The following is a 10,569-nucleotide window of genomic DNA, read 5'->3' on the forward strand; positions in this document are numbered from 1 at the left end:
GATGAGATTAAATAGATCCTGGAATTTAGCCTGGTCTGGAGCAGGCTAGCTCCACAGAATAAATCTCCATGGTAATTTATACCATAACATATCCTCCTGCCCCCTATCCATCTTTAGTGCAACCGGATTACGGATCAATTGAGCCAGGATCACCAAGATATCCTGGCTTAATCCCTTATCCTAGTTTTGTGCAACAGGCCCCTGGTTTTAACGTCTATGATGTAAACAGAACACAGGGCCCCTCGTTTTGTTGTTGTTTTTGACAGTCAACAAGTCAGGCATGCCTCTCGAAGGGGTATATGAGTTTTAAACATTAGTATCGTAGTAAATTATTTAGCAATATGTCTATGGAAGATCCGTTTTTCGTCGTCAAAGGGTAAGTAGCTAAGGCTTCATCAGATAACGTTAGCTTGTTTCTAGTATCTTGTTTGCCATCAAGGATGGCTTTAGCAAGGATGGCTAACGCTAGCTTGGAACAAAGGGGAATTGTTGTAGTTGGCTCTGTCGCTAGCAAGTTTAGCTATCTGTTTAGTCAGTTAGCAAATTGCGTACGTGTTTAACAGCTCAGCAGTCACAATGGTGAGAGACATGAATAGCAATTTGCATTTTTGTGGCGCTTGTTGGTTATTGTCATGTATAACTAACGTTTAACTTGCCCGTTAAACGAGTAACTCGCTGTCGCAGACTCACTGGGAGGTAACTTAGCTAGTTACAATGTTTGATGGTTAATGTAAGATCGACAGCTATGGCAAATATTCTAATTTACATGTTTTTCTATATGGGTTGATGTAATGATATTGTATGTGTGGTTATATTAATATGCCTCGGTGACTAACGTCATGTCAACTTCAATGTCTAGCCCGCCTTGATCATGATTCTCAGTTCCAATACATTACACATAGCTAGCTAAGTCATTGGACAAAAGCCTTTAGTTCTGTAGGGGGTATTTTGTTAAGAGCCACGACGCTTGGTCTTAACATTAAAACAGATCGCTTGCGGTACGGGTTTGGCAGCATAAGGACCTTATCTTTCATATCGGCGAGAAATAATAAAATAAAATAAAAAGGTTAAATTGATACACACCTTCCTAAGATTAGTTCCCACATGGCCATATCTCCACCTGTTTACGGAAGACAGATGACTACCTGTGTGCTAAATAGCTATCTGCGTCTCCAAACACCTGTGTGTAAATGGAAGATAGACGCCACAAACATTGTCACTGAAAAATACTGTCAGCTGCAACTGTGTTAAAACAGTGTATAGTAAGTGTATATTTTGCATTTGTGATATTAAAGTAAATGGCTTTATGTTTCTAGAACCAAACCGCAATTGAGAATCGATTCACGTTTAGATTGGTGTATTTGGCTATTTTGTCTGCCCAAGAAAATGTGCTTCTAAACAGACCATGTACGGTCCTTGGACTATAAGGAGTAACGTTAGACTCCTTTAGTCCATTATTGGGCTACCTCTTAGCTATACACAGTATTGGATTTCTATGTGCTATAGGTAGCTCGATACTGTAGATGCACTTTAATATAGACTATCCTATTCAACAAATCTCCAGTGAGGTCCAGAAGGCCGTGAACACCGCTCAAGGGCTGTACCAGAGATGGAGCGAGCTGCTGCAGGATCCCAGTGGTGCTTCCAAGGAGGAGGTGGATTGGACCACCAATGAGTTGAGAAACAGTCTGCGGTCCATCGACTGGGACCTGGAGGATCTTGATGAGACCATCAATATCCTTTCAACATAAAATGACTCTTAGTTTAACTTGCATATATACTGGTTTATCAAAACATTGTGAACCATGCTTAATCTGTGAATAGAATACAGTACTTTAAAGAGTACAGCATCCTGCAAGTGTAGTAGACTTCAATCTTCATAGAGAGTAAAATGATTTGATTATTTATCATGTCTTTGTTGAATAGGCTATTCCTTAACAGTAAATGCAAGTATTGTTGAATCAAACCCTAAGAAGTTCAATCTGGACGCAGTGGAGCTGTCCAAACGGAAAGGCTTCATCACAAGCACCAGACAAACTGTTAAGGTGAGTCAGGCCTAAGGCACACAGTCCTGGAAGGATTCCAGTTTAACTTGGAGTAGCCATCACACACAAATATAGTTGGAAACAGCAGTAACCATAACAAAAAGAATAGGGTTGCTGCACCTTCAGTGTTAGGACCCTTAATAATTAGAGATGTTGTGTTTTCTTTATAGCCATGATCAGCCAATGTGGATATGGTGGCTGATGCATGGTGCATGCCTTTATTATTAGGTCTTATTGAACATACTGTGTTTTATCTCACTGCTGTGTTTTGCTGTTTTCGATTTCAGGAAATGAAAGACCACATGTCCAGTCCAACGGCCTTAGCCATGTCAGACAAGAAAATCAGACAGGTGTGTAGCTCTATGTAACTATTGGGCTGAGATCTTACTGAAGCAATTTTTTACAGTTTGCAACTTTGCATGAAATTATGCAGTATGACGGAATGCACTTCTCAAACGTGTAGCACATTTTAAAGCAGAAGGTTGCGTACTGCTTTATCTGATCGTTGACACTGCAAACATCCATAGTTAGCATTTGTCAGAGAGTAAGTGCAATTCGTATTGGCAGGATGTCCACATACTTCAGCAGATCTCCTATGTAATCATTGCTTCTCCCCCAGGCTCTGTTAGGGGACAGTGGATCTCAAGGCCCAATCTGGCAACCAGGACCCGACAAATACACCCGCCTGGACCAAGAGCTACGGACGGCCAACTCCCAGTTCATTGAGGAGCAGCAAACCCAGCAGCAGGTATAGCTAATAAAAATGTCTCTCATGCTTATGTACACATATGTTGATTGCTGTACTTACTAGGTGCTGGATTTTACATTCGTTTGACTATGAATCATTTTATTGATCTTTTTACTCTGTATCATTTGCAACATACTTTGTGTGAAATTAATAACGTGACATAAGTCAGCGACGTTGACCTGTGTGGGTGTGTGTGTGCGTGCGTGTGTGTCAGCTCATGGCAGAGCAGCAGGAAGACCAGCTGGAGCTGGTGTCTGGGACCATCGGGGTGCTGAAGAACATGTCTGAGAGGATTGGCATGGAGTTAGACGAACAGACAGTGTACGTAAACATCCACTGATACACAACCACAGCAACATTAATCAATAACATGAGGATTAGGGTTTCAGGTCTGCACAGATCATCAGGTGCCGTATGTATCAAGCGTCTCAGACTAGGAGTGCTGATTTTAGGATCAGTTTTGACTTGTAGATGATAATGAATAAGATTATATAGACAGGGATACCTGATCCTAGATCCGCATTCCTACTCTGAGACGCTTTGTCAATACAATATACATCTTTCATGGTATCTACAATGCAGCCTGTCTTCTCTGTTGTAGTATGCTGGATGACTTCTCCCATGAGATGGAAGGTACCCACTCCAGACTTGACAACGTCATGAAGAAGCTGGCCAAGGTCTCCAACATGACCACCGGTAAGTAATGCAGCATAGTCTCTTTATTCACCACCATTCTACCTAGGTTAAAAATACACTTCAAAATTCAGGCATCATCTCCACTACTGCAAGTTATCAAAGTCTGCAACTTTTGGAGATGTGAGTTAGAGGTTACTTAAGTGGCGGTATAGTATTATTGTGGATGTCTTTTGATGTTCCCTAATATGCCAGGCCACTTATGTATGGGTGCTCATTAAAGATGATAAATGCTTGACTTGAGAGAGAAGGCCCAGTCATTAACTTCCTGTTTAAGGGAACGTCTGTGCAAGACAACTTGGAGTCAGCAAGGATCAGCGGCTGAACAAAAAGTGGTGGCACCTCCTTATAAGGAAACCCTCTCAGGAAGCTTCCAACAAGAAGAACTCAGGAGACAGGGAGTCAAATGAAATCGGGTCCTTTTTTATGTCAGGATATCCTGTCAGTACTTTTCCCTGGCCCCTAGACCAACCAGTGTTTCATAACTCCGGTCCTCAAGTACCCCCAACAGCACACATTTATGTTGTGGCTCCGGACAAATAATAGTCTAATAAAAAGCATGAGCTGGCACACACCCAGAAAACATCACTTAGTGTAGAGGTGCTGACTAACGGAGAATAAACTGTAAGCTATAAAAACAAATGGAGTTGCACACTATGTATAAACTCCCAGTAATTTATAGTTTTTTTACCCAATAAATTACTGGGAGTTTATACATAGTGTGCGACTCTCTTTATTACATTTTTTTTGGCTCCGGACAAAAACAGCTGATTCAACTTCTCAAGGGCTTGATGATTAGTTGACAAGTAGAATCATGTGTGCTTTTCCGGGCCACAACAAAAATATGTACTGTTGGGGGTACTCGAGGACATGGAGTTGGGAAACAATGCCCTAGACAATGCGCTTAGGGTTTTATATTTGTACTTTATTGTATTATTTTCCCCCTACTTTTTGCTACTCTTCTTTGCAACGTGCCACTCAAGTTGCAACTTTGAAGATGAATATTTCAGGTCGAAAGACATGGTATTCTCCATAGAACATGAATTCCTAGTAGTTGGACCTCTCATGCCTGAACATGTCTGAAAGCAACAACAAAAAAAGGTAAATGGCTCCTCTCGTTGTTTGATACAGTTCACCCTCTTCATAATTTTCTCCTCGCTCTGTTTTTCTCTCTTCCTTTCTCTTGCAGACCGGCGACAGTGGTGTGCTATTGGTATTCTACTGGCCATTCTGTTTGTGGTCTTCATTCTCTTCTTTATCCTGTGATGACCAGACCGTCCACCACGACAACACTCCCACTGACCCCCTCACCCCTGTCTCCGTTTGACCATAGGGATGGACTTTACATGGTGCTTGGGGAAACATCCAAGGTTTCCATTGACATAGGGAGTTGGCTATCTTACCCCGACCCCCTTTTTACTGCATATGCTGTATATACAGTGATGTTGCTGCAGTTTCCTCTCAAGCAACGTTCTCAATCGTCGTTTTAGATACCTGCACTCAACTTAAACCTCCCTTGGCGTGAAAGATTTAGTTTCTGTGCATGCACAATTTTTGGTAGGATTTGATCCTATGTGAATACTAGTCCTCAAAATGTTTTATAGAAACCTGTTTGAGGTAAACCAGGGTAGTTCAAACTCCTTGTGGCATTTTAGTGTTCATGTTCAGAAAATGATGTACGAAGAAGACTAATCATTAGTGTGTTTATTTAGAGGGCCTTGTCTGTTGTTTCTTGCTGAAAACCCCTACAGCTACCATGGTCATAGTTTTTGAATATATTTTGTTTTCTCATGCACTGACTGCGTAACAGGTTTATACGAGTATATTAAACTGTGTATATATAATCGTAGTTGGTCATAGTTAAAACAAAACACTGGAGTAACAAGGAAAATTATATATTGCTAAGCGAGTATACGTATCACTAACCACACTACAATGGATTAACTTAATATGTTATTGTTTTTTCTTAATCTATGTTCTTTCATTTTGTGCTTCATGTATTTTTGGCATCTGCTTATACACTATCAACAGGTGTTTAACATCTGCCTGTGAAATCAAGTCACTTCCTGCAATACTGAATGGAAAGGAGCAAAACCATATACTTTTGTATCTCGAACAGGGCTCAAGCTTGATTTATTGTCTTAATGTGAGCACTCTTACCTTGTACGCAAAATGTTTTCATCAAGATGACCTTTGCTTGCATGTCTTCATATGTCTGGTGTCTTTCAGTCAGTGTTGTCAAAGCGACAACACTTCACCATGAGGGCCCTTCTAAAGACTTCATAATATTCTTATAATCAGTATATGACGCCCCCAGGCACTTCATAAATACTTGTAGGTACAATTCAGTTGGCAAGCTAGTATGTCAACAGACCTTAGGTTGTTTATCTAAGCTAGCCTCATGCATTTGTTTTTGAATGTGTTATGCAGTTTTTACAAGGCCCTTATACCAAAGTGTTGTGTTCAAATTAAATGCTAATTGAGAAGCCTGTCCTACTTTCCCCTGCCAGGAATGAGTGTTAAGGTTTATCAGTCTTACAGGAACCATGATGTTGTAATAAGGATTAATAAGGGAAAGGGACTGATTGAGTCACACCTGGGCTGTATTCATTAAGGCACACCGTAGCAAAACAAATATTGTGTTTCTTATTGGAGATGTTCAAGGTAGTCCCTGTTTCAGTCAGTTTTCTAACGTTTGGTGCCTAACGAATATGGCCCTGGTAGTTGCTGTGTTCTGCATAGCCAGTGCCTTAGGATGATACTGTATATATGTTATGCTAGGGCTAGAACGGTTCATTTTGGTCTCGCTTCCTACCCCCTACCTGGAAATTCAATTTCAAAACGGTAACCAAGTTGTAAGTCGAGGGTTGACTGAATGAATATGCAGGCATGTTTTTTTTTCTGCTTTCACAGTGTGTTCTTATACAGTTCAAGGAGAATGATACTGTTGTGTTAGCCTGGTTACCAGTCTGTTTAGCTAACATTCCACTCCTTGTACTCTGTGCCATATGCCAAAGATATATGTTTAGCATGACAGGAGTGGCAAGGAGTGGGAAAATGGGCAAACAGACTGGTACCCAGACTTATGAGTTTGATTCAGTAGGCCTCCACTCATTTGAGGACTTAATGTGAACGTAATACATTAATTCGCTGTATTTTAGGTTGAATGACCTCAATCCACAGGCCATGAAGTCTTTATGGTAAATCAAGACAGTAAAACCACACATAAGGGTATTGTGATGAACAGTGATAGTACAACTGTATGAAATATAATGGACTCTAGTGATCAAGTTTTTCTCTATGGCAGTCGATACACAGGCAGCCCAATTCTGATAGTTTTTCAGTAATTGTCCTTGACTAATCAGATTATTTTTGGAAAAAAATCTGATGTGAGTGGTCAAAAGACCAATTGGTAGAGAAAAAAAATAAGCTGAATTGGGCTGCCTGTGTAAATGCAGTCTGAGAGTCTCAAAAATCTGAGTTCTGAAAACACTCCTGTTCTTTCAAAGGACTTATTATGAAGTTAGCTAAATATTTTTTGTCATTTATTGTTTTGTCTTTTATTATGAGTTAACACTACACGTTCACTGTACTAGAAATACAATATTTCATTTACAGTATGTGTCATTAGAGGTAAAATATTTTAACAATTTGTTTATCAGTTTACTTAAATGTTTTCATTTTTTCACTTTTCAGAAGTGTTATGTCTGGTAGGAAGAGTTTGACTTGGAATTTACAATATTTGCATTTATTTCAGATTATGGACAATTTGAATGCATGACAGTGACCCAGACAATTATGTACCATCTCAAAAATCACGTGTTCGTCACAAAAAAAGCTGTGTTATGCGTAAACTTTGCGAATCATTTTGTAAAGCTGTATTATGATACAAAGTACCTTTAGCATTAAATACTGTACTTATTGCACAACCAAGTCACTGGTGACAGTGATAGGTGGATGAGATGTTTGTGAAGAATGGGTACAGTCCATGGCATTGTAAGTCATGGTGTGTGTTTGTTTGCGTGAAACAACCTTTTATTTGTTGTGTGCATGCTCCTGGAGTGTATGAAAATACTTTTTACCCTTGAACCTCAACCTTTTGACCTCCGTGTCATCATGGCTGAGCGTCTGTAGCTGAAGAGTCCTAAAAATAAAACTGACAAGCAGGATGCTGCAAAGATTTCAGCTCATTTCAATAAAATCTGAATGATTTGCTTGACTTTACTGTTTTTTTTAAGGGTATATAGGCCTAGCTCAAGATGGAAATTGGTACTCGTCACAGATCTTGAATCAGAATAACCTTACCTGATCCTAACCATTTAGAGGGATGATACATTATCTGACCTTGTTCCTACTGTCACGCCCTGACTCAGGGAACGCTTATATGTTGAGTCAGGGTGTGTATATTCCTTGTTGTGTTTGTTCTATGTTGTAGGATCTAGTATGTCTAGATCTATGTTGGCCGGTGTGGTTCCCAATCAGAGGCAGCTGTCGCTCGTTGTCTCTGATTGGGGAACCATACTTAGGCAGCCTATTGGCACTAGTGGGTTGTGGGATCTTGTTCCGTGTAAGGTATGTTTTGTGTTCTACCTTGGACTTCACGTTTCGTTTAGTTGGTTGTTTTGTCGTGTTGTTTATTAAGTTAAAATAAACATGTACGCATATCACGCTGCGCCTTGGTCTGACCCGTCCATGAACCAACGTGACAGAAGATCCCACCAAACGAGGACCAAGCAGCGTGCCCAGGAAGAGCGAATAGCCATGTCACAGGTGGGCAAATGGTGGTCATGGGAGGAGATATTTGCGGGGAAAGGGCCATGGGCGAAGGTAGATGCCCAGGCAGGAGAGGTGAAACGGCGCCAACCGTGCCGACGACGGAGACCCGAGAGGCAACCCCAAGAAAATGTTGGGGGGGGGGCACACGGGGTGGATGACGAGGCAGCAGGAGGCCGTGGAAGGGCGAATCTGCAGGTTAGGAGAGGAGGCCACCATGTTACGGGGGCTATTGGTTCAGAGGGAGCAGGAGTTATTCGGTCAGAGGGAGGAGCTACAGGAGGCTAAAAGGGAGAAGGAAAGTGTAGAGGCACGGCGAGAGGAGCTGGTTAGGCAGCAGAAGGAGCGGGGGTTAATAAAGGAACCCAGACCCGCTCCTCGCACCAAGCAAGTGGTGCGCGTCGCCAGCCCGGCCCGGCCTGTTTCTGCTCCCCGCACCAGGTCAGTGGTGCGCGTCGCCAGTCCGGTACGGCCCGTTCCTGCCCCTCGCACAAAGCCAGTGGTGCGTGTGTACAGTCCGGCACGGCCCGTGCCTGTTCCACCGGTGCCTGGTCTGGCACCGGTCAGCTGCTCCACTCCGGAGCCAGAGCAGTCCGCTCCACCGGTGCCCAGTTCAGCTCCGGTCAGCTGCTCCACTCCGGAGCCAGAGCAATCCGCTTCACCGGGGTCCAGTCCAGCTCCGGTCAGCGGCTCCCCTCCGGAGCCAGAGCAGTCCGCTCCACCGGTGCCTGATCCAGCTCCGGTCAGCTGCTCCACTCCGGAGCCAGAGCAGTCCGCTCCACCGGGGTCCAGTCCAGATCCGGTCAGCGGCTCCACTCCGGAGCCAGAGTAGTCCGCTCCACCGGTGCCCAGTCCAGCTCCGGTCAGTGGCTCACGTCGGGAGCCTGAGCAGTCCGCTCCACCGGTGCCCGGTCCTGCACCGGTCAGCGGCTCCAGTCCAGACCCAGACGTCGGCCCCTCTCCCGGTTCGGGGTCTCCCACACCAGGGTCCAGACAGGGCTTGGAGTATAGTGGGAGGAAGGAGAGGGGAAGCAACGCGCCGAGGTCTAGACCAGACCAGGGGCGCAACAGGGAGGCGAAGAGTGAGAGGTCGTCACGCTCTGAGCCGGATCCGCCTCCGAGGCGGAATGCCCACCCGGCTCCTACCCTGTTATGTTTATGTTGTGCGGTCGGAGTCCGCACCTTTGGGGGTGGGTACTGTCACGCCCTGACTCAGGGGACGCTTATATGTTGAGTCAGGGTGTGTATATTCCTTGTTGTGTTTGTTCTATGTTGTAGGATCTAGTATGTCTAGATCTATGTTGGCCGGTGTGGTTCCCAATTTACATTTACATTTTAGTCATTTAGCAGACGCTCTTATCCAGAGCGACTTACAGTTAGTGAATACATTTTTTTTTTTATACTGGCCCCCCGTGGGAATCGAACCCACAACCCTGGCATTGCAAATGCCATGCTCTATCAACTGAGCTACATCCCTGCCGGCCATTCCCTCCCCTACCCTGGACGACGCTAGGCCAATTGTGCGCCACCCATGAGTCTCCCGGTCGCGGCCGGCTGCGACAGAGCCTGGATTCGAACCAGGATCTCTAGTGGCACAGTTAGCACTGCGATGCAGTGCCTTAGACCACTGCGCCACTCAGTACCAATCAGAGGCAGCTGTCGCTCGTTGTCTCTGATTGGGGACCATACTTAGGCAGCCTATTGGCACTAGTGGGTTGTGGGATCTTGTTCCGTGTAAGGGATGTTTTGTGTTCTACCTTGGACTTCACATTTCGTTTAGTTTGTTGTTTTGTCGTGTTGTTTATTAAGTTAAAATAAACATGTACGCATATCACGCTGCGCCTTGGTCTGACCCGTCCATGAACCAATGTGACAACTACTCAGGGATGTGATTCTTCCTGATTAATCAAATCCTGATTTCTAGATTTACGATGATGGCTCGATCACGACCCTCCTACTCCATTGGGCTCCATATTTTCCTGGGATATCTTGGTTGAATGGGAGGTATGTTATAGTTGTAAGAGACAAATGGGAGCTGGGGTTAATGTCAGTGGGGCCAGCTGTCAGCCGACAGTGGCAGTTTGAGTTTGAGACGTTATCTATTGATCCAGACAGCCAGCAGAGTGCCTCTCATTGAACACCACTGAGCAGTGGTTGAACTCAGGTCAAATGACAGATGGCCCTTTCCTCTCATGTTTCCCCTCCCTCCCCCTTTTTTCCTTTGTCTGGAGAGGAAATGATTAGTCATCCACACCTGGGTACCCTACACAAACACAGCCCTCACCCCTGAATACAACACTCAGTATCATT

The 10,569-nt window shown here is 44.0% G+C and overlaps 1 protein-coding gene across 1 annotated transcript; it reads left to right on the plus strand.

The window, feature by feature from the left end:
• The first annotated feature begins 206 nt into the window (after window positions 1–206).
• LOC121533704 (syntaxin-6) lies at window positions 207–7,705 on the plus strand. The gene is made up of 8 exons (XM_041839863.2): window positions 207–376; window positions 1,565–1,734; window positions 1,951–2,045; window positions 2,333–2,395; window positions 2,665–2,793; window positions 3,008–3,114; window positions 3,395–3,489; window positions 4,676–7,705. Exons 1-8 carry the CDS (start codon window positions 342–344, stop codon window positions 4,750–4,752), a joined length of 771 nt encoding a protein of 256 aa, XP_041695797.1. The 5' UTR covers window positions 207–341; the 3' UTR covers window positions 4,753–7,705.
• Window positions 7,706–10,569: the final 2,864 nt, after the last annotated feature.

This window comes from Coregonus clupeaformis, chromosome 20, assembly GCF_020615455.1.
Source record: "Coregonus clupeaformis isolate EN_2021a chromosome 20, ASM2061545v1, whole genome shotgun sequence".
Taxonomy (NCBI): Eukaryota; Metazoa; Chordata; class Actinopteri; order Salmoniformes; family Salmonidae; genus Coregonus; species Coregonus clupeaformis.

Bases quoted from the DNA above. Each gene is read 5' to 3' on its own strand.
- LOC121533704 (XM_041839863.2), top strand. From the start codon at position 342: ATGTCTATGGAAGATCCGTTTTTCGTCGTCAAAGG. The intron at 377-1,564 runs GTAAGTAGCTAA...ACAAATCTCCAG, and splicing joins CCGTTTTTCGTCGTCAAAGG to TGAGGTCCAGAAGGCCGTGA. The intron at 3,115-3,394 runs GTACGTAAACAT...TCTCTGTTGTAG, and splicing joins GAGTTAGACGAACAGACAGT to TATGCTGGATGACTTCTCCC.